This window comes from Tamandua tetradactyla, chromosome 7 (assembly GCF_023851605.1).
Source record: "Tamandua tetradactyla isolate mTamTet1 chromosome 7, mTamTet1.pri, whole genome shotgun sequence".
In the NCBI taxonomy this organism is placed as follows: Eukaryota; Metazoa; Chordata; class Mammalia; order Pilosa; family Myrmecophagidae; genus Tamandua; species Tamandua tetradactyla.
Window position 1 is genome coordinate 62,300,992 of NC_135333.1, and position 22,928 is coordinate 62,323,919.

General features: G+C 46.7%; 1 protein-coding gene across 1 annotated transcript in view; it reads left to right on the forward strand.

The window, feature by feature from the left end:
* The window catches only part of CACNA2D4 (calcium voltage-gated channel auxiliary subunit alpha2delta 4), a 112,722-nt gene that overhangs the window by 15,741 nt on the left and 74,053 nt on the right, over positions 1–22,928 (forward strand). Inside the window, exons 9-18 of the mRNA XM_077168201.1 lie at positions 158–232; positions 1,094–1,183; positions 1,274–1,387; positions 1,872–1,950; positions 3,405–3,538; positions 6,650–6,727; positions 7,499–7,579; positions 8,749–8,823; positions 13,434–13,520; positions 14,071–14,142. Coding sequence (XP_077024316.1) covers positions 158–232; positions 1,094–1,183; positions 1,274–1,387; positions 1,872–1,950; positions 3,405–3,538; positions 6,650–6,727; positions 7,499–7,579; positions 8,749–8,823; positions 13,434–13,520; positions 14,071–14,142 — 885 coding nt within the window. The remainder of the gene's footprint in view (positions 1–157; positions 233–1,093; positions 1,184–1,273; positions 1,388–1,871; positions 1,951–3,404; positions 3,539–6,649; positions 6,728–7,498; positions 7,580–8,748; positions 8,824–13,433; positions 13,521–14,070; positions 14,143–22,928) is intronic.

The following is a 22,928-nucleotide window of genomic DNA, read 5'->3' on the forward strand; positions in this document are numbered from 1 at the left end:
TCTACTCGGAAAACTTGCGAGAACCACAGGGCACCCCCAGACAGTATGGCAGAGGCGCCTGGATGGTGCTGACCCCCAGGGAGGCTTCTTGACTGGGGGGACCCTGACTTCCCAGGCTGACCCTGGGGGTGTCCCCTCCGCACCGCTCTTTATGCAGTTCAACGACTACGTGCATTACATCGAGCCGTGCTTTAAGGGGACCCTCGTCCAGGCGGATCGCGACAACCGTGAGGTGAGCTCCCGGGCCCCGCCCTAGGCAAGAGTGGGGGGCGGTGCCTGTGCCGGCTGCCTCCACGCCCCCCTCCGCTAGCCCGCTTGGAAAGAGCACCAAGCGAATCTGTAGCCACTGCCCACCTGTTCAGAGATCCCTGGGAGGTCACCTCTAAGGGACACTGGGTTACCGGAGGGCTGATGATTCATTCCTTGGATGATGCAGGACTCAGTCCCATCCCCACCTCACCCCACCCAACCCCGGGCCTTGGCACCATGTTAGTTTTCAAGAAAGGAGGAGAAATTCAAACCCATTGGGTTGAGCCCTTTCCTTTGGTGAGAGGCCAAGGAAAACAAGAGCATGCAACTATTTTTAAAAGGAATATCTTGCATCCCCTAGATCCTTCTCTCTCTCTCTGTGGGAGTTTGGGTTTGGCCTCTTAAATCCCAGCTCTCGCGTTGCTTCCTGAGCCCCTGGCTGCTTCTGCGGCTTCTCCTGTGGAATGCTCACCCTCGAGCCCGGGGCTGGGGTGCTGAGGATATGGGGACACAGGGACCTCGGCATCGGCTATCAGAGGGTCGCCCCTCACCCCTGCACCTGAGCTGACCTCACCCTTTCTTGTAGGACTTATGCTTAGCACAGTCCTTCCAGCAGTGGGGGCAGATTTGCACCAAGCCATCATACTCTTGGCGTATCTTGGGGGCCTTTGAGAAACAGCTACTGCAAGGTCCAGCCCTGACATTAGCTGTTGGAGGGCGTGGAGACTGCAGTCGTGTCCTCCTGGGCAATAAGCCTAAACAGTTTCCTGAATTATGACCAAAGATGAAGGTTCTCCATCCTGCTCAATCCACTGCCCTTCCTCTAACTTCTTACTCACGACAGCATTTCAAACAGCTGGTAGCTGAGCTGATGGTCAAAGGTGTGGGCATCGTGAACCCAGCGCTGAGCGAAGCCTTCCAGATCCTGAAGCAGGTACCGGCAGACAGGGCGAGGGCATGTGGGGGTGCGCGGGGGGAAGGGCAGGCCCACTGCAGCCACGGTGCCCTCCCCTTCCCTGCACAGTTCCGGGAGGCCAGGCAAGGAAGCCTCTGCAGCCAGGCTATCATGCTGATCTCCGATGGCGCTGTGGAAGACTACAAGCCGGTGTTTGAGAAGTATAACTGGCTGGACCGCAAGGTCACCCTCCTGATGGGACTGAGAGGGAGGGGAAGGGGCCCAGGGGAGACTCCTCCTGCTGCCATGGATAGGATGACCAGGGGGACCCAGAAAAGCCAGGGCTGCCCTCACTCACATGGTCCATCCCATTAAACCTATCAGTAAATTCAGTCGTGTGTTCCAATTGGGTGTTCAAAAGGTGTGGTTACCCTAGGCCCCGAGCCCAGGAGAGGAGTGAGGGGGCCCAGCAGCCAGCACCAAGGTATGGGCTTGAGACCTGAAACTGTCTGTGCTGTACTAGCCTCACACCCACTCCATGCCCACCAGGGTCTTGGGCAAGTCACTTGGCCACCTGGACCACTGACCCAAAGAGGGTGGGACTTGGAGAATCCAGCGCCTGCTAAGGGCTTGACCCCACACCTGAGACTCACTTAGATAATGTTGGCACTAGTCATGCCAAGAATTCGCACTGTCTGCTGGCAAAAACGTGTGTCTTGTGGATTAGGTCCGAGTCTTCACTTACCTTATTGGGAGAGAGGTGACCTTTGCCGACCGCATGAGGTGGATTGCCTGCAACAACAAAGGTGGGTGGCGTGTCAGCCTACACATGAGCCCAGGTGGGACGGCGCTGCCCAGTCACCCAGAGGGGCTGAGCACGACCTGTGGCACCGGACAGTTCCTGTCCCTCCTCCTTCTTATCTGGACAAAGCAAGACCTAATGTGGATTTATCCATAGAACCTCGATTCAACGTTTGATCACTCCTGCAGGAATTCCACCTAAGTCATAAGGTCACATAATGTTAGATTCGAAATGAATCTTGGAGGTCATCTATCCGGTCTTTGTAGGACAGAGGAGAACTCATCAAATAAAGCCAAATATAAAGCTACGGTCCAGAAAACAGAGTGAGGCAGCGGTGGGACCGGCATTTTTGGTTGGAAGCTCTCTGTTATATTCAACTGCCATTCCTCTTGCTGCAAATTAAGCCCATTTGCTCTGGTTCTGCTTCCGAACAAAAAAACAGAGGCTCTCCATTATCTTTAGTATGCTGTTTTGTGTGCACACGGTTCTCATCTACCTCTGACTGGAATCCAAGCCCTGGGCCTCCCGATGCCAACTTGGACCTTGTAGATCCAGCAAAAATTTATCGAGCATTTGCTATGGGTGTGGCATTGCTTTGAGGCACTGGGGAATCAGGAGTGATCAAGACCGACTCAGTCTTGCTCTTGCTAGTGTCTAGCAGTACTGTCCATTATGATAGAATCTGAAATGCGGGTGGAGGGCGTGGAGGGCACAGGGCATGCAGGGCTCCAGGCAGTGGGGCAGTGGTAGAGGCCCTGCTCCCAGTTTGGGGGGGGGGGGTGCAGAGGGAGAGGGAGGGCTCCCTGAAGGAAGGGATGTATAAGCTGAGACATGGAAAACTGGACAGAGAGAGCAGGGAAGGGTATCCGGACAGAGAATAACATATATGAAGGCTCTGAGACAACAGGCCTGCAGGGAATTGAAAGACGTTCCATTTTACTGGAGTGTGATAGAAGGTGCTGTGGAGGTGATGAGCAGTGGGATGAGAGAGGTAAATGCAGAGTCACTCATCCATGGCTCTATAAGCCATTTGCTGTTTTAATCATCACCATGGCTGCAGCAAAGAAGCAGTAGCACCCCACCCCATACTCTTGGAAGCACAACAACCAGAGAGATGAGGAGACTGAGGTTCCTTGAAAACAGACCCTGATACGGAGAGCTGTGTGCAGCTTACTGGGGAGGAGGGGGTGCTCTTGGGAGAGACAGCTGTAAAGAAATGAGGACAGCAGGATGGGACAGGGAGTAGCTGACTTGCAAGGAGGTTGCAACTGAGGCCCCTTCTGGGGGGACCCACTGAGTTCTCCTAAGTTGAAGCAGGGGCTGGGCACCAAGGGTCCATGCCAGGAGAGGTCGTAACCTGGGAGGAAGAGGCTCACTTGACCCAGGGCAGTTCCCAGCAAGGGGCCCAGCTGAGACCCCCTGCATCACCATGATCCTGAACTCCTTGCCCCCTTCCAGGCTACTATACGCAAATCTCCACACTGGCGGACACGCAGGAGAATGTGATGGAGTACCTGCATGTGCTCAGCCGCCCCATGGTCATCAACCATGACCACGACATCATCTGGACAGAGGCCTACATGGACAGTAAGGTGGGCTCTGGCAGGCAGAGACCCCTAAAGGGTGACTCTGTGGGTCAAGAGACAGGTGGGTGTTACACCTCCTTGATCAGAGTTGTGAAGGGTTAGAATAAAGCCAGACTTTGGTGCATCTTCTCCTCCTTCCCTGGCCCTCCTCAGCCAACTAACAAGTTCTCTGCCCCATAACGTGCCTCCAAATCTCATCAAATCTCCCACCCAACCTGCTAGGACTGACCTCCCTGGACAGATCCCCTCTGTTCCAGATTTGCTCTCCTGCCTTCCCCACAAGACTCATCTCTGTCCTCGCCCTTCTCTTTCACATGTGCTGAGAAGAAAGCAGTTGGACCAATAATTCATGCTAACAATACTAATTGTGTGCTCCTTCCTGCACTTTCAAAGAGACTGTCTTAGACAGCAATTAATTACCTGAAAGACTAAAGCACCAAAGTAGAACTTCAGAAGAGATGTTTTAGGGGAACTTCCTGGCACCTCTCAAGTCACATCAAATATGCACATCACATATGCCACTTGCTTCAATGGTGGTGAGTCAGCCTGGAGTTAAAAGAGAGCTGAAAATAGTGATCTGATAAGACAGAAGTGCAGCTCTCCCCCATGTGAAGGCAGTCTTGGGTGGACATACCAGAGCTGAGAAAGAGCTCCTTCCCGTTCCCCCTCACCTTCCCTAGGGTAGGACCCTTCTCCTTCCGGTCCAAGGTGGCTAGTGAACTCTCAACCGAAGCTACATTCTGAGCAGCAGGGTGGAGGAAGTGGGGTGGGGCATGCTCTACCCCTTTACAGGAAACTTCTGACAGTCTTACCTACACTTGAGCTTACATCTCCTTATTCAGAGCTTAGTTCCATGTTGAGTCCTAGCCTCAAGTGAGGCTGCGAATGCAAACGTCTAGATTTTCTTCTGACTTGCTCTATCTAAGAGCAGGGGCACACTTACCTCTACCTATTAATAGTAGATATGAACCATCTTGTCAAGTTAGGGACAAAAAACTCATTAATCTATTTGAAAGGGATTTGGTCAATAAAGTCATGCCCAGGAGATATCATTCAATTACCACCAACTCCTATTCCCAAGACATGTGCTCAGAAGGGAAGAACTAGCTTTTATTTGGGGAAATTTCTCCTCATTACATAGGTGTTTATAGGGTCCTGTCCAAGGTTGATGCCAGAGACAGAGGGGACTTCTTTGTTCTTTTCTTCCCTTGCACCATATATCATGTTTTCCCCTCTTTCCATCCATCCCCCTGTCTATCTCCCATCCATCTATCCACCCACCCCTCTTATCCATCCATCCATCCATCCACACATCTACCTATCCACTCCCATCCCCCCACCCATCCACCCATCCATCCATCCACCCATCCACCCATCCACTCATCCATCCATCTGTTCATCCATCCATCCATCCATCCATCCCTCACCATAACCACCACAGACTGATGAGAGGACCGCCTCTCCAATGTACCATTTATATGCTTCTTTCACATGGGGATATTGTGTTCATGCCAAAGAAGCTGGCAAAGAGAAGGCTGGGTTTGTACTCACAACTTTCAGAACACTGAAATTCAGTAGAGAGGAGCATGAGCCTGGCTAAGGATGGCCAGACCTAGCGGGAGTAGCTTGCAGTGCTTGGGTGCATGTTTGTCAGGAGGGTTAGGGAAGGAAGACAAAGGTGGGTAGAGGCAACAACTTGCTTCCCTATAATGCTATAAAATGATTTCAGATTGGCTCTGCCAGGCAATGCTTTAGCATTTCATGGACATCCTAACGCTCTAGGTCCTCTGCTTTTCTTCATGTCCACAGATGAGGACATAGTTTTATCTCCACTTTTAAAAAAATGACATCTGTCCCTCAATTAGCAAGCCCTACTCCCTACATGTCCTCTCTCTTCCTCCCTCTCTCTCCTCCCTGACCTCAGGGTTCCTGAAGTCCAGGTTCACCTTAAACCTCCTGGAGGTTAGTCCACTTAGCTGAGCAGGTCTCTCCACCCTGCACAGATGCCCAGAGACAAGGGCATGGGAGCAGCTCAGTGCTGCCCTGGGATCCTGCAGAGTGTGTGAGGCATGTCATAAGGAGAAGGCAGGTGGGGGTGAGGGGAAAGCAGGGCCTCTGAAATCCTTGGACCACTGTCCTGGAGAAGCTGTAGGGGAAGCCTCTGTAGTTCTATAACTTCATAGCTCAAAAGGAGACTTGAAAACATTAATCTACTCCAGAGAGAGGTGTCTACCCTCAGAAAAAAAAGTAGCTGAAATTGTGGCTCACTTTTAGAAAACCTTGCTTAGATGAAGTAAAGGTTGGAGACGTGATGCTCAAAAAGTTTTCTAAGAAAGTTGACTGTTGACTTCTATGACTCAGCAACCCCATTTGGCTTATCTAAATGAGAGCAGGCTTATAAGAAACATCTAGACACAGTACTTTCCAGGAACCCCTCTCTCTCTGTTACAAGGCAGCTTACATGCATGGAGCCCCTTTCCAAGGTAGCAGAAGGAGTCAGCATGGAGGGACCAGGAAGTTAGGGAGGAAATCACCTCAGAGGTTGAGAGTGATGCCAGCTCCCATGTTCTGAGTGGAAAAGAGGCTGTGGGTCTGTCCTGCATGAGTTAGGGGCATCCTGAGACCACCTGTGCCCAGTCCTGTGCCAGGCATCTTGAGCATGGGCTTATGTTTACGGGTGGTTCTGGGTCAGGGTCCTCTTCCTCCTTGACTGGCCTGGGCTGGAGTTCCTATTAAGCTCAGGTCCATATCAGAGATTTGCTGTACACATGTGTGGGCTGGGCCTTTCCAGTGGCTAATGCTCTCCCTGGCCATGGCCGAATTACGAGGACCTGATGACTGCATCTGTGAGCCTGGCTGAGGACGCTGAGACAGGTCCAGGCTTAGGACTTACTTTGTTAAGTGCCTGGCCAGATTCCCTTCTCCAGCCCACCTCTCTCTTCCAGCATTCCTGCCAGCTCTCTGTTTGCAGAGAAAGGACACCTCCTTTGGGATTCCTCCCTTCCAGTTGGAAGGTGACGCCATTATAGTTGAGCCTGCCGCAGGGTCCCTCCCATGCAGAGCACATCACCAGACCCTCAGGCCTGATTTGCCTCGTCTGCTCTTTGCTCCTCACAGCTCTTCACCTCTCAGGTACAGAGGTTGGCACTCCTGACCACCGTGGCCATGCCGGTCTTCAGCAAGAAGAATGAGACGGTGGGTGGGTGCTCCCAGGAGGGTGCAGTGTGGTTAGAACTTGGGACCAAGGCTGACATCTTTACACCAAAGATTCTAACTTAGCCAGGCGTCACTCCTGCCATGGAGGGCTCTAAGTGCAGCCCCCAGGCCCTGTCCCAGGCTAGCTTCAGCGGGCTCTCCTGGCTGGGGGTGGGGGTGGGGACTGCACTTGTCCAAAGCCCCCCGTGCACTGCCCAACCAGCATGGTGCCAGTCCACTGTTCTGACCCCGGGACCACTGTCTTGGAGATGGAAGACTGGAGAGGTTGCTGGAGTCTTCCCCCAGAACCACACCTAACCCATCAGCTTGGGGAGACTCCAACTTGTTTATGAGGGTCTCTGGTGAGGGACTTTCTGGAGCCTTCCATCCTCCATCGGGTCAGGAAATATTTCCGTATAGGCCCGGTGTGGCTCAGAGTGCCCGTAGATTATTGTCCCCAGGATCCCCACACTTCAGCCTCTGCCTTGAACACTAATATTTCATTCAACTTTGTCTTTCACTTAAATATTGCCACTTAAATATTAATATTGGGCATTAATCTTCCCAACAGCTGAGACTGCTCTTGGGGCCTCTTCTCATAGGTTCTAGATTTTTATTCCGGGGAGCTGAGCCTAAAACCTAACTGCAGAGGGAGGACTGCTTAAGGCCTAAGCGGCTTCCTCTTCGGGCTCTGGAAAGATCCAGGGTCCGGTCTGGCCCTGTGCATGGGAAAGCTGTGTCTCCCTCTGATTCTGGTGCCTCTCTTTCCAGAGATCCCACGGCATTCTCCTAGGTGTGGTGGGCTCTGATGTGGCCTTGAAAGAGCTGATGAAGCTGGCACCCCAGTACAAGGTGAGCCTCGATCAGGCTCCAGGTGGGGGTCACAGGCCCCCAGGAGCCACCCACATAGGCTCAGGGGCCTCTCCAGGTAGAGGCAGCCAAGCCCAGAGCTGGGCTGAAGCCCCTCTGTCTGACCCCAGAGAAATGTGGCCTGGACACCCTGGTCCCTTTACCAGCCCTCACTGCCACCTGTTCTGCAGTCTCCAGCAAGTTCTTTCCCCTCCAGGCCACCGTTTCTCAGTCTGCCCCCGCCCCCATGTACTCCGCCATGTTCCGAGAGTGAGTGAGATTGCAGCTGACTCTCATTATTCACGGTAGTTATGATCTGTTAAGTTGCTACAAATGCTTAAGTAACAAATACTGAACCACTAGTCCTAGGGAAAATACAGGGTTAGGTTCCTGCAAGCCTCTGGGCACAACATTTTCATCTACTAATCAAAACAGAAACTTGTTTTATGTCTTCTGTTTAGAGACACCTTTGAAAATATCTATTATGATTCCTCAACACTGAACTCACAGGCAACAGCTCTCTGTCTCTTGCCTGAACAAGGCTTATATAACACACAGATTTTGTTCTGTAAGGCGCATCACGGCCTTCTGTGCTTAGGAGCACAAGACAGCACTTCAGCACTACACTTGGGAGCTATTTGAAACAATGAAAGCACCAGCAAAATCCACAAAAAAATGTGAAAAATGCAGCACTTGTTGCAGACTCCTGTTTCCAGTATTTGAACCTAAACAAGAAGGCAGAATGTTGCCTTGTTTGACCTCACCCAGGCATATGTGCGTTGGGCAACTCAGACTTTTTTCCAGTCTGCGCATGTCTACAAGTGACCAAGAAAGCACTGCAAGACTGATGTTGAGGTTGCAAATAAAGAATTAGGTAAATTTGCTAATACAGAACATGTGAATAATGAGAATAAGCTGTATATCATCAAAGCACTTAGAGCGTGAGGTAGGAAAAAGGCTGGGGGACGATGCAGCCATTACTACTGTTGCTATAAACCATTTGAAAAGGACTCCAAAATTAACACGTGGAAGCATGGGGCTGATCCAGTGATATTCCCTCACTGCTGCGAGCTGCCTTCTTTCAAAGTCCTATTGTCCCCAATCCCTTCCCAACCCCAATTAACCAACATGAACAAAGAAGTCTAATGCCCCTCAATCCTTGTCTTTGACAGCTGGGAGTGCACGGATACGCCTTTTTGAACACTAACAATGGCTACATCCTTTCACATCCTGACCTCCGACCTTTGGTAGGTACAGATCCTGTTTGCCTTGAGATCTTAACTGTATGGGGTTTGGGATAGTCCATAAAAACAGTTAACACAACTAACATGCACTGGGTTCAATATGAGGGACCCGGAAGTTTGCTATGGGGTAATATGAGAAAAAAATGCATTTAAGTCATGGTCCCTGCTTCTAGTTGTTTAAAATCTAGCAGGAAAGATAAAGCAAAAAGATGTGAAAGGATGGATGGACAGAGAAGACAGCATGTGATGAACTGGGTAGTTTGTGGTTAAAGCAGTCTCCTGAAACACAATCACTTACACTCCCATGCCTGCCTCAGTAGGCTGGCTGCCTTCTTGAATTAAACAGTCGTAGAAGCAGAGCCCCAGGGCCCCACCCAAGGGATGTTAGCACTGAGTTAGCAATAAAAATGACAAGGCATGTGCGGGGGCACTTTTTGCAAGAGGTGGGGGCGGCAGTGCTGACACGTCCCTGAGCTTGTCTTTGGATGTGTTCCCAAGTGCTCCTGTCCCCTTGCCAGCTCTCTCCACCCTGATACAGAAACTGAGGTATTATCACATGCATTCAACTGAACACCTGATGGCTTGCAAAGAAAGTGTGCATTGTTTTATCTCAAAATTCTGCCTCTAGGGCTTGGAATTTCCTACTGTCCCAAGTCATGGCACTTGGCCTCTGTCCGGGACATTAATAGCCACATGTCTCAGTATGATTGTTTGAAGTGGGGGTGCAGGGAAAGAGTAAAGTCCTAGAGGAATCTTAGCTTTTTCCCCTCTACCCATCTTCTACTGGACTGAGGTTGGTAGTGGAGGACAGTGAAAAGCAGAGCACTGTGCTGGTTTGAAAGGAAGTATGCCCCCTAAGAAAAGCCATGTTTTAATATAAATCCCATTTCATAAAGGTAGAATAATCCCTATTCAATACTGTATGCTTGAAACTGTAATGAGATCGTCTCCCTGGATGATGTGATTTAGTCAGGAGTGGTTGTTAAACTGGATTAAGGGATGACATGTCTCCACCCATTTGGGTGGGTCTTGATTGGTTTATTGGAGTCCTATAAAAGAGGAAATATTTTGGAGAATGAGATTCAGAGAGAGCAGAGCAGAGTGACATAGCCACGAGAAGCAGAGTCCACCAGCCAGCAACCTTTGGAGATGAAGAAGGAAAACGCCTCCCGGGAGTTTCATGAAACCGGAAGCCAGGAGAGAAAGCTAGCAGATGACGCCATGTTCACCATGTGCCCTTCCAGCTGAGAGAGAGAAGCCCTGACTGTGTTCACCATGTGCCTTCTCACTTGAGAGAGAAACCCTGAACTTCATCGGCCTTCTTGAACCAAGGTATCTTTCCCTGGATGCCTTTGATTGGACATTTCTATAGACTTGTTTTAATTGGGACATTTTCTCGGCCTTAGAACTGTAAACTAGCAACTTATTAAATTGCCCTTTTGAAAAGCCATTCTGATTCTGGTATATTGCATTCCGGCAGCTAGCAAATTAGAACAAGCACCTTTCAGAAAACTTACCAAGTGGGTCATCAGACCCAGATGCCATTTGGGGAGATCAGATGAACCACATTCCATCCCATTCAACTCCAGTGAATACCGAGTGTCCACAAGGCAACTGATGGGGCTTATGAACTATAGGGGTTCAGAGTAAAGAGAGATCAGGGTGTACTGGAAACCAATCTGTCTTCTCAGTTTACGTTCTGCTGGGCAAACATCTGAACCCATGCTGGTCCCTGTCCTATACTGTGAGTTCTGTGGGGGACAGCCCAGTTTCAGCAGGATGACTCATCAGGGAATAATAAGTGTTGATCCTGTAGAATTAAAGGGGACTGATCAGAAACCAATCTGTCACATGTTTTTAATCTAGATGAATATAAGACTTCAACAAATCAACTTGTAAATTCATACTATGACCCTACTATGTGCCTAACCTTTAATGCTGTGAAGAATGCTATAAACAGAAGCTTATAGTCTAAGGAAACAAGATGTCCATGAATTAAACATCTGGAGAATAACACCATGTAGGACCTAACATAACAAAAGAGATGGTGCTTTAGTTTGCTAATGTTGCTGAAATGCAATATACCAGAATGGGTTGGCTTTTATAAAGAGGATTTATTAAGCTACAAGTTTACACTACCAAGGCCATAAAAATGCCCAAACTAAGGCATCCAGAAAAAAGATACCTTGACTCAGAGAGGCTGATGATATGGGACACCTCTGTCAGCTGAGAAGGCACGTGGCTGCATCTGCTGGTCCTTTGGCTTCTGGTTTTAAACAGCTTCCCCAGGGGCACTTTCTTCCTGCATCTCCAAATGTCTCCGTCTATTTCAGCTCTGAGTTTTTTCCAAAATGGTCCCCTGTTAAAGGACTCCAGTAAGCAGATTAAGACCCTCCTTGAAAGGGCAGAGATGCATCTCCATGGAAACCACCTAATCAAAAGGTCCCACCCAAACAATGTCTCCCAACCCCACCACGACAAGATTGGACTAGGAAAAAGACCATGGCTTCTCATGGTACACAGCAGCCTCAAACCAGCACAGTCAATTGTAATGAGATTCCCAAGGAAAGCACTATCAATTTATGGTGGCTATTAAGGACAACAGTAATTTAGTTTTAAAAAGGAAAATATCAGAGGAAATGCCTAGTAATAAACTGAATTGCATACTTCTGGTCCGAAATCTTTCTATGTTAGCACCCAGAATATGAGCAAAATTATGGTTTTAATGTGAGGCACTAAAGAGGATCATCAGGATTTAGGAAATGGAGTCTTGTGCCTTACTCAGAAGAAATAGATGGTGCCTTACTCAGAAGAAATAGATCTGCAGTAAAAGAAGCAGGACAATTTTTTTGTGTGAGAAAAAGCCAAGATTGGGAACATCCCTAGGCGTGGGTGAGGACCTAAAGGAAAGAGCAAAAGAGGGTACTGTTGTGGCAATTACACCAACACAGGTGAAAAATAAAGCTTATGCTTTCTGGAGTAAAAGACTGGCAGGAGCAAGTGAGAGGAGCTCGTTCTCAGGCTCATTCTGCTAAAGTAGCCCTTTGCTTAATTCTGAACTTACCTCAGTGATAAATGAGTCTCTTACCCTTTTTTTGAAAAGTTCCTAAAGAAAACCTGGGAAGGGCTGGTGACCCAATATTATACAACTTGATACTATCTGACTTGGCATATGAGAGAGAATTAGGGTCGGAAAAAAATATTAATGCTCAGAATGTTACTGAATGATTGCATGTCAACTGGAGGGAGCTCTTTGTTAGGTCTTGTAGAAAGTGTCCTTGGCTCTCTCCCATTTGAAAATGTTATCACAAGACAAAAGCACAGAAGGCAGGTGCTGCAAAGTCAGCAAGGTACAGCTGATACATTAAGTGAGAAAATTAGTCTTTAGGAAGTCTTCTAAAATATCAGGCTGAGAGTAACAAGATGAAATATATTATTAGGGATGCATGGAAAGCTCTGCAAATAGAGGCCAAATACTTGGGGCTCAAACATAAGAGCGTGGGGATGTAAATGAACAGCATATCACATGAGAAGGACCAAGTGGGGTTAAATTGGCTGAATACTCAGGGTAAACCAGTAGGGACGTGTAGCTGTCTAAAAAGATAAGCAGATTTGTAGGCGGCATTCAACAGCTGCGTGATTTTATTATTGTGGTCCAGACAGCTCACATCTTACCACACTGGTCAGACCCCATCTAGAATATAAATCAACTCTGCTTTTATTGTGACAACACATACAACCCAGAAGTTCCCATTTTAACCACTTGAGTGTGTACAATTCATGATGTTAATTACATTTCCAATGTTGTGCCACCATCCATTACCAAAACGTTTTCATCACCCCAAACAGAAAGTCTGTTCCCATTAAACAATACCCCCCATTTCCCCCTCCTGACCCACTCCCTGGTAACCTCCACTCTACTTCCTGTCTCTGTGAATTTGCTTATTCTTGATACTTCACCGAGGTGAAATCATATAGTGTTTGTCCTTTTAGGTCTGGCTTATTTCACTCAACATATGGTTAAGGTTCATCCACATTGCAGCATGTACCAGAACACTCCGTTTTATGGCTGAATAATTAGAAATACTGATTTTTGTCCAGGGCACTCCATTTTAGAAGTGACACTGACAAGGTGGATATGCACCCAAAGGGAGTTGAGGCATCAGCAAACTGAAATGTTTGGCTTGGAGGAGCAAAGTCAGAGGAGTGACAAGTACCTTTGAAAATCTCCAGTGTTGTCAGGAAGAAGACATCCTGTGTAGCTCCAAGGAAATAACTAAGGTCCGTGGGTAAAAACCATAGGAGCCTGATTTCAGCTCTGTATGAGAAAGAACTCTCAAGCAATTAGAGCTGTCCAAAACAATGACAAGCAGATCCAGAAAATAAGGAGTTCCTCATTGTGGGAAATACCCACTCAGAGCCTGAGAGGCAATCTATCCCAGATGATGGCCAGGGAAGCTTTGCATTGGGTGGTAGGTTGGTGCAGACAACCTAAAGGGATCACTGAGATTCTTTGATTTCATGAATACACTGAAAGGCTTTATAAAAGAGATGCAACGTGCGTTGAGCCTTATGCTAACCTTGTGGTTTTCTTCCTGACCTGCCCGCCGCAGTACAGAGAGGGGAAGAAACTGAAGCCCAAACCTAACTACAACAGTGTGGATCTCTCTGAAGTCGAGTGGGAAGACCGAGCTGAAATCGTGAGTGGGGAAAGTAGGGGAAGGAGAAGGTAGGGTGGCTCCAGTCCACCTAAACAGGTCAGCCACGTGGCTTTGAGCGTTGAGACCCTCTGCCCTTCTCTGACAGAGCAGCTCAGTGCCAGAGCCCTTGCAAGCCCTGAACCAACAGTCATTGTTGGGCAATTCTTGTAATTGTAAAAGTATAACAAGGGCAGAGTTCTCGCCTGCCATGCCAGAGACCCGGGTTCGAGTCCCAGTGCCAGCCCATGCAAAAACACAAGCAAGCAAACAAAAAAAAACAGCAAAAGAAAGAAAGTATAACAATATCTTTCAGTTATGGAGATAACTGAGGGTGAATGAGGTTGTGTCCGGAAACTACGGGGTTTGAGTTTCAGTAATGTTTTAGCCTGGCTTTGGGTCTCGGTAGCACAAACTAGAGGAAATTACATTTCAGTTATATAACACTATGGGCCTTGATGCTTCAGTCCACTTTGGTGAGTGCTCAGAATTATAAGCTAAACAGAATCCGGCGTGAGCCAAGGAACTAATGTCATTTTCTTTCTTCTTGAAGCTGAGAACAGCCATGATCAATGGGGAAACAGGTTCTCTCTCTATGGAGGTGAAGGTTCCGCTGGACCAAGGGGTAAGGGGCCAGGAAGGCACCTCTCAGGGAATAGAGGTGTGGGTGGCAGCAAGGGCCTGGGACTTAACTGAATGCCCATGAGGACTGGGGCACTAGCTGCAGCCCGGAGGGCTTGATTAGCGAGCAGATCCAAAGGGGCGTCAGGCCTACGGGAGCATCTGGCCGAGGGGCTCCACTATTGCTCATGACAGCACTTGGTTCTTTGGGGGCTGCTGAGCTAGGCAGTAGGTTAACTCAAGTCATTTACAAACTGTTCCTTTTCCCTTATGCTGCCATTTGGCCTTTTTGTTGCTTATGATGGAAAGGGGGAAAGTGATGGTTAATTTAGCAAATTGTTAGCAGCTCTTGTAAAACACGTTGTATGGAAAGAGGGTGAAAATACTTGCTGTTTTCTATGGCTGATTTTCCTCCCCTGTAACCACAGATAAGCAAGAATGTGTACCCTCAAGGACACCGTTACCTTCTTTACAGACCTGCAAGTTATTTTTTAAAGATAATTTCCCTTTCTCACTTCAAAGATTCCAATGCATCTACTGAAGCTGCATGGTCTCTTGACATATTTACGGATGTCGCTCCTTCCCTCCCAGCCACCCCCTCCTCCTCCTCCTCCCCCGCTCCCCATCTGCCACAGCTAAAAGAACATTGTCTGCGACAATTAGACAAAGGTTCTTCCACAAACACAGTCCTCCACAGACGCCAACAAGAAAGCATTAGGAAGGAAAAGCAATTCATTGCATTCCTCTTAGACCCACGGACTGAATTTCCTTGGGACTTGTGTCTGGTTTTGGTGGCACCTGCGTTTTGGAGGCTCTGGGACAAGAACAGCCTTCTGTAGGCAGATTGGGTGACATCGATGACAACATATCCCTAGTCATTGCTGTTCCTTCTCCCAATCCAAAAAAGTAGGAGTTCCTTCTATTCACCTCCGCCATCATCCCTGCCAGATCCATGAGCTCATGCTCAAGGGCAGGCTCGCTTGGTCCAGCCCTGCCGGGGCATTTGAGTGGGACTTGTTTTCAGGCTACAGTGAAAAGTTTACTATGCACGAGGCATATATGGCAGATTTGGATGTGGCCGTAGACTATCTAGGACAGACCAACTCATGAAGTGGGTATCTTGGTTTCCTGGGGCTACCATAACAGTGTACCCCAAACTAAGGAGTCTAAAACAGAGATGTATTCTCTCACAGTTGTGGAGGCTAGAATCCAAAATCAGGTATCAGCAGGACCATGCTCCCTCCCAAGTCTGGAGGGAAGAACCTGTTCCATGCTTCTCTCCTGGCTGCTGGCGGTGGCCGGCAGTCCCTGGCGTGCTCTGCCTCAGTTGTTACATGGCTTTCTCCCCGATGTGTGTCTGTGTCCAAGTCTCCCCTTCTTATAAGGATGCCAGTCATATTGGATTAGTGCCTACCCTACTCCAGTTTGTTCTCATTTTAACTTACCTAATTCCACCCTATTAGTACTTCCACTTAAGGAACTGGGGATTAGGGCTTCAGCATGTCCTTTGGTGGGGGGAGAGGGAGGGCACAATTGAGCCCCTAACAATGAGTGTAGTTTGTCATTCATCCTTTCATCCAGCACGTGTTCTCAGGCTGTGTTCAGACTTCTTTAAGCAGCCAAGGCAGGCGCCAACCCAGCATCAGGGCAGGCGGAACCTCTCCTGAGACCGCTGCCCATTCCCCCTGAAATCTGTTCATTGCTGCTGGTAAACCATTCAAGTTATATTTTTGCAATTTGACAAAGACTTCCTGACACCTGGGTTCTTGAATATAAAGGGGTGGTGGTGGGGATCAGGGCATGACGGACATTTCCTAGCATGTAGACGCGCATGTCCCACTATAGCATCTACTACTATTAATAGCCGCTGACGTTTGTTAGGATCTGGGTTAAGCCTGTAACAATTACCCATTTAACCCTCTGTCATGGTTAGGGACAGGTGTCAACTTGGCCAAGTTGTGGTATCTGATTGGGCAAGCGCTGGCCTGTCTGTTGCAATGAGGACATTTCATAGGATTAGGTCATGATCAGGTTAGCTACATCCACAGCTGATTCCATTTGTAATCAGCCAAAGGGGAGTGTCTTCTGCAATTAGTGATGCTAAATGCAATCATGGGAAGCCTTTTAAGGAGGACTCAGAGGAGACAGGTTGCATTCCTGCTTTGGCTGGTGAGCCTCTCCTGTGGAGTTCATCCAGGCCATCCATTGGAGTCATCGACTTTGCAGCCTGCCCTGTGGATTTTGGACTCTGCATTCCTATGGTCACGTGAGACACTTTCATAAATTTTATATTTGCAAGTGTTCCCTGTTGATTCTGTTTCTCTAGAGAACCCTAACTAATACACCCTCATAACCCTATGAAGTAGGTGTGCTATCCTGTCCCCTATTTTATAGACGAGAAAATTCAGAGAGGCCACAAAACTTGTCCAGGGTCACCCTGACTGCTCGCCTCCCTCTGCCCCATGATATCATAACTCAGCTCTCTTTACTCTTACATCTCTTTACCTTCACACCCAGAAGCTACAGAGTCCCCTGTGTGTGTGTATGTGTGTGTGTGTTGGAGGGGTGTGGATGGGGGACGTTTTTGCTGGTATACAGATCACCAAGGGGTGTCAAGCCTTTCTCCCTCTTATCTATTATGATGTCAGTCTTCCACGATGTTGCTGCATCTAGTTCACTGCCAGCTGCCCTGGGTCCCCCACATGTCTTCTCTTTATAGCAGAATCGGCAGAAAGAACCATGGTTTTCTGGCCTGCCAGTCTCTCCCAGTCCGCTCTCCTGGCTCGGTGCTGCATCTCACCTTCCAAGCTGTTCCTCAGGAGAAACAATCTTCAGGTCCAGATTGAGGCAAAGGAAAGCTTTCTCAAAGCATTGTGGGAATATCTGTTGCCATTCAAACCATCCTCCTGGCAGAAGGGTCAGGAAACATGATAACCTGGGGTTTTTTGTTTGTTCTACATGCATCTGTATTTCTCAGTGATCAATTGGAATGTTTCTTTGTTGCCCCTAAACTCTATATATGCAAATGTATGTCAAACTATGGCGGCGTTACCAAGGACAGTAGCAGCAACCCTAGCATAATTTAAAGCAAGACCTACAAACTCAAAAAACTGAGAGGGAAAAAAACAACAACAACAAACAAACAAAAAAACCCCTGTGGGGCCAAATAGGTCACGATAATAAATGTGAGTAAGAAGAGCTGACAGGCCTCAGCGTTGGGGCTTCAGATCCATAGCAAACTGGACAGTGCAGACGTCATCTATGGGAGACAGTTAAAAACCCATATTTTAAAATATGTGCAACAAACTCCAAAAACATAAAAAAAAAAACAAAAGACAAGAAAATCAACCAGTCTGGGCCAATAGCTAGGATACTGAAGTTGTATAGCACCCAAATTTGACCGGCAAGCCTCTTACTTGCCGCCTCCAAAATACAGACCAATAATAGGTGTCATAATCTCTTTCCCATCAGCAGCATCCTGGGACACACATTTAAAAGAAGAAACCAGAAATGCAAAGTACCTCAGAGCATCTAACCTAGGACCCTTTTATCCTTCTCAGGTTGTTTGATAGTTTAGAACAATTAGCACCGGGGGAGGGAGATAGAAAAACATAATATTTGTTACTAGACTTCAGTTTCTTCCATATTAATCCTACTGTCTTGGGCGTACACGTGTGTACACACACATACACATACCGGTAGTGGCACACAGGGTTAAATCGTGTTCCTCCAATGCCTTTATATAAACTGGATTTCAGAGACATAGGATTAAAACTCTTGCTCTCTTTCACACACACACACAAGCTTTTTTCCCAGCAAAGAAAGGTAATCCATTAAGGGAGCAGGTGGTCTGGCAGGTCTTCACTGATTGATCCCACTCATGGAGGAGTAGCTTGCATTGAACTAACCCTCCAGCAGATAACAATGACAAACTCTAGAATAAATTTAAAGGCACTTGAAAATGGTACAAAGCAGACAGAAACCAGGGATGCAGGGAATTCAACTCCTGTATCCAGAGAATGCCCTGGGTGAGACTCATATGCATCTGGCTTTTCCCCCCAGGACGCCCCCAGTCCGTTTGGAATGGAGCAGTTAGAATTCCAGCAGAAAGTTACGGTCTTATCACACTGAAGTGCCAGGGGACATAGGTTGGGCTGCTAGAGTGTCAGGAAAAATGAGGGCAGACACCCGAGAAATGAGAGCCACAGATGGGCAAGTCCCCAAATCTGATCTAGACTCACCTCAAATTCTTGGCTGACCCTTACATTGCCCATACACAGAGGAGACCCTATGAACCCCAGGAGAAAGCAACAGCTGGAAGGCTGCAAGCAGCATGGGGGTTTCAGGTGCAGCCCATTGTTGCAGTCACCATTTGGAGTCCAAGTCCCACCCAGGTAGAAAGGCTTGGTAAACCTCTTGGGATTTCCTTAGGGCCCACAGATGGGCTATACTTTAGGAATAAAGGCTATGTCCCAAGACCAAGAGTTTCACCTTAGACCCAAAGATAAAGCTGGAATAGATTCACTCTAGCAAAATGTCAAGCCAAGCCTCTGCAAGTTCAAGGCACTCAGCCCACAAGTTAACGAGTTTTGCTTTTGGCCAACCCTAACTTGGAGCCACACAGGAAAGTGAATCTGGGAAATGTAATTCGAGCTTAGCTAATTTGACACAGTATGTGAAAAGAACCAACTAGAAATTCTAAAACTGAAAAGGACAGTATCTGACATGAAAGTTTCACTGGATGGGCTTAGTAGCAGATTAGAGGAAAAAAGGGATGGTGAACTTGAAGGCAGAACAATAGGAATTAACCAATATGAAGAACAGAAAGAAATTTTTAAAAAAACAAAGAAACGGAACCTCAGTGATCTATGGGACATTATCAAGCAGTCTCATTTATGTGAGTGTGTGCACGTGTGTGTGTTTGGAATGCCAGAAGGAAAAAAGATTGGAGCAAAAAAAAAAAGTATTAAAAAAAAAGGGGAGAGGGGACTTCCTGGAAGATGGCGGCTTAGTAAGACGCGCGGATCTTAGTTTCTTCTCCAGGACACCTACTAGGGGAGTAGAAACGATACAGAAAGCGCCCAAAGCCACAACAGAGATAAAAAAGACAGCGTACCCCATCCTGGAACGGCTGGCTGGCTGAGAGAAGCAGCTCGGGTGAGATCGCCGAGGCGCGCGGGCCTTACCGGGCGGGGTGGCAAGCGGCCGGAGTTACTCCCTTCCCCCTTCCCGGGCCGGCTGGGAGAATTGGAGAGGCGGTCCCCTGAAACAAAGACGGCTGGCGCCCACACCACGCGCAGCCCCCGGACCAACTGAGAGAATTGGATCGGAAACCCCCAGGCCGCGGAGAACGGTGACGGGTGGGGGAGGCCCCTTCCAAACCCGTGACTCCCGGGGAACGTGCACTCTCTCGGGCGGGCCGCTGCCGCTGGCGCCCTCCCGCCACGCTTGTTGCCCAGGGCCGACTAGGAAATTCGGACGGGCTCTTTCCCTGGCTGCGGCGACCAGCAACCCTCCCTGCGTTCAGACCGAGGGCCGGCTCAAGCCGCTTCAGCTAGCGAATCCCCAGGACGGCGAGAGTTTTCCAAAGTTTAAGGTTCCACAGCACCTTTTACTGGTGGGACCCGCAGACAAACGTGTGCCACGAGCGCCACCTACTGGGCAGGATAAGAAAAACAGAACCCAGAGATTTCACAGAAAAATATTACAACCTTGCTGGGTCCAACACCAAGAAAAATCTGAATAAATGCCCAGACGCCAGCAGCAGAAGATAACTGTCCACGCTCAAAAGATTGAGAATATGGCTCAGTCAAAGGAACAAACCAATAGCTCAAATGAGACACAAGAGCTGAGACAACTAATCCTGAATATACGAACAGAAATGGAAAACCTCTTCAAAAATGAAATCGATAAATTGAGGGAGGACATGAAGAGGACATGGGCTGAACATAAAGAAGAAATAGAAAAACTGAAAAAACAAATCGCAGAACTTATGGAAGTGAAGGATAAAGTAGCAAACATAGAAAAAATAATGGATAGTTACAATGATAGATTTAAAGAGACAGAAGATAGAATTAGTGATTTGGAGGATGGAACATCTGAATTCCAAAAAGAAACAGAAACTATAGGGAAAAGAATGGAGAAATTTGAACAGGGTATCAGGGAACTCAAGGACAATATGAACCGCACAAATATACGTGTAGTGGGTATCCCAGAAGGAGAAGAGAAGGGAAAAGGAGGAGAAAAACTAATGGAAGAAATTTTCACTGAAAATTTCCCAACTCTTATGAAAGACCTAAAATTACAGATCCAAGAAGTGCAGCGCACCCCAAAGAGATTAGACCCAAATAGGCGTTCTCCAAGACACTTACTAGTTAGAATGTCAGAGGTCAAAGAGAAAGAGAAGATCTTGAAAGCAGCAAGAGAAAAACAATCCATTACATACAAGGGAAACCCAATAAGACTTTGTGTAGATTTCTCAGCAGAAACCATGGAAGCTAGAAGACAGTGGGATGATATATTTAAAATACTAAAAGAGAAAAACTGCCAACCAAGACTCCTATATCCAGCAAAATTATCCTTCAAAAATGAGGGAGAAATTAAAACATTCTCAGACAAAAAGTCACTGAAAGAATTTGTGACCAAGAGACCAGCTCTGCAAGAAATACTAAAGGGAGCACTAGAGTCAGATACAAAAAGACAGAAGAGAGAGATATGGAAAAGAGTGTAGAAAGAAGGAAAATCAGATATGATATATATAATACAAAAGGCAAAATGTTAGAGGAAAATATTATCCAAACAGTAATAACACTAAATGTCAATGGACTGAATTCCCCAATCAAAAGACATAGATTGGCAGAATGGATTAAAAAACAGGATCCTTCGATATGCTGTCTACAGGAAACACATCTTAGACCCAAAGATAAATATAGGTTGAAAGTGAAAGGTTGGGAAAAGATATTTCATGCAAATAACAACCAGAAAAGAGCAGGAGTGGCTATACTAATATCCAACAAATTAGACTTCAAATGTAAAACAGTTAAAAGAGACAAAGAAGGACACTATATACTAATAAAAGGAACAATTAAACAAGAAGACATAACAATCATAAATATTTACGCACCGAATCAGAATGCCCCAAAATACGTGAGGAATATACTGCAAACACTGAAAAGGGAAATAGACTCATATACCATAATAGTTGGAGACTTCAACTCACCACTCTCATCAAGGGACAGAACATCTAGACAGAGGATCAACAAAGAAATAGAGAATCTGAATATTACTATAAATGAACTAGACTTAATAGACATTTATAGGACATTACATCCCACAACAGCAGGATACACCTTTTTCTCAAGTGCTCATGGATCATTCTCAAAGATAGACCATATGCTGGGTCACAAAGCAAGTCTCAACAAATTTAAAAAGATTGAAATCTTACACAACACTTTCTCGGACCATAAAGGAATGATGTTGGAAATCAATAATAGGCAGAGTGCCAGAAAATTCACAAACACGTGGAGGCTCAACAACACACTCCTAAACAACGACTGGGTCAAAGAAGAAATTGCAAGAGAAATTAGCAAATACCTCGAGGCGAATGAAAACGAAAACACAACATATCAAAACTTATGGGACGCAGCAAAGGCAGTGCTAAGAGGGAAATTTATTGCCCTAAATGCCTATATCAGAAAAGAAGAAAAGGCAAAAATTCAGGAATTTACTATCCATTTGGAAGAACTGGAGAAAGAACAGCAAGCTAACCCCAAAGCAAGCAAAAGGAAAGAAATAACAAAGATTAGAGCACAAATAAATGAAATTGAAAACATGAAAACAATAGAGAAAATCAATAAGGCCAGAAGTTGGTTCTATGAGAAAATCAATAAGATTGATGGGCCCTTAGCAAGATTGACAAAAAGAAGAAGAGAGAGGATGCAAATAAATAAGATCAGAAATGGAAGAGGAGACATAACTACTGACCTCACAGAAATAAAGGAGGTAATAACAGGATACTATGAACAACTTTACGCTAATAAATACAACAATTTAGAGGAAATGGACGGGTTCCTGGAAAGACATGAACAACCAACTTTGACTCAAGAAGACATAGATGACCTCAACAAACCAATCACAAGTAAAGAAATTGAATTAGTCATTCAAAAGCTTCCTAAAAAGAAAAGTCCAGGACCAGATGGCTTCACATGTGAATTCTACCAAACGTTCCAGAAAGAATTAGTACCAATTCTCTTCAAACTCTTCAAAAAAATCGAAGTGGAGGGAAAACTACCTAATTCATTCTATGAAGCCAACATCACCCTCATACCAAAACCAGGCAAAGATATTACAAAAAAAGAAAACTACAGACCAATCTCTCTAATGAATACAGATGCAAAAATCCTCAATAAAATTCTAGCAAATCGTATCCAACAACACATTAAAAGAATTATACATCATGACCAAGTAGGATTCATCCCAGGTATGCAAGGATGGTTCAACATAAGAAAATCAATTAATGTAATACACCATATCAACAAATCAAAGCAGAAAAATCACATGATCATCTCAATTGATGCAGAGAAGGCATTCGACAAGATTCAACATCCTTTCCTGTTGAAAACACTTCAAAAGATAGGAATACAAGGGAACTTCCTTAAAATGATAGAGGGAATATATGAAAAACCCACAGCTAATATCATCCTCAATGGGGAAAAATTGAAAACTTTCCCCCTAAGATCAGGAACAAGACAAGGATGTCCACTATCACCACTATTATTCAACATTGTGTTG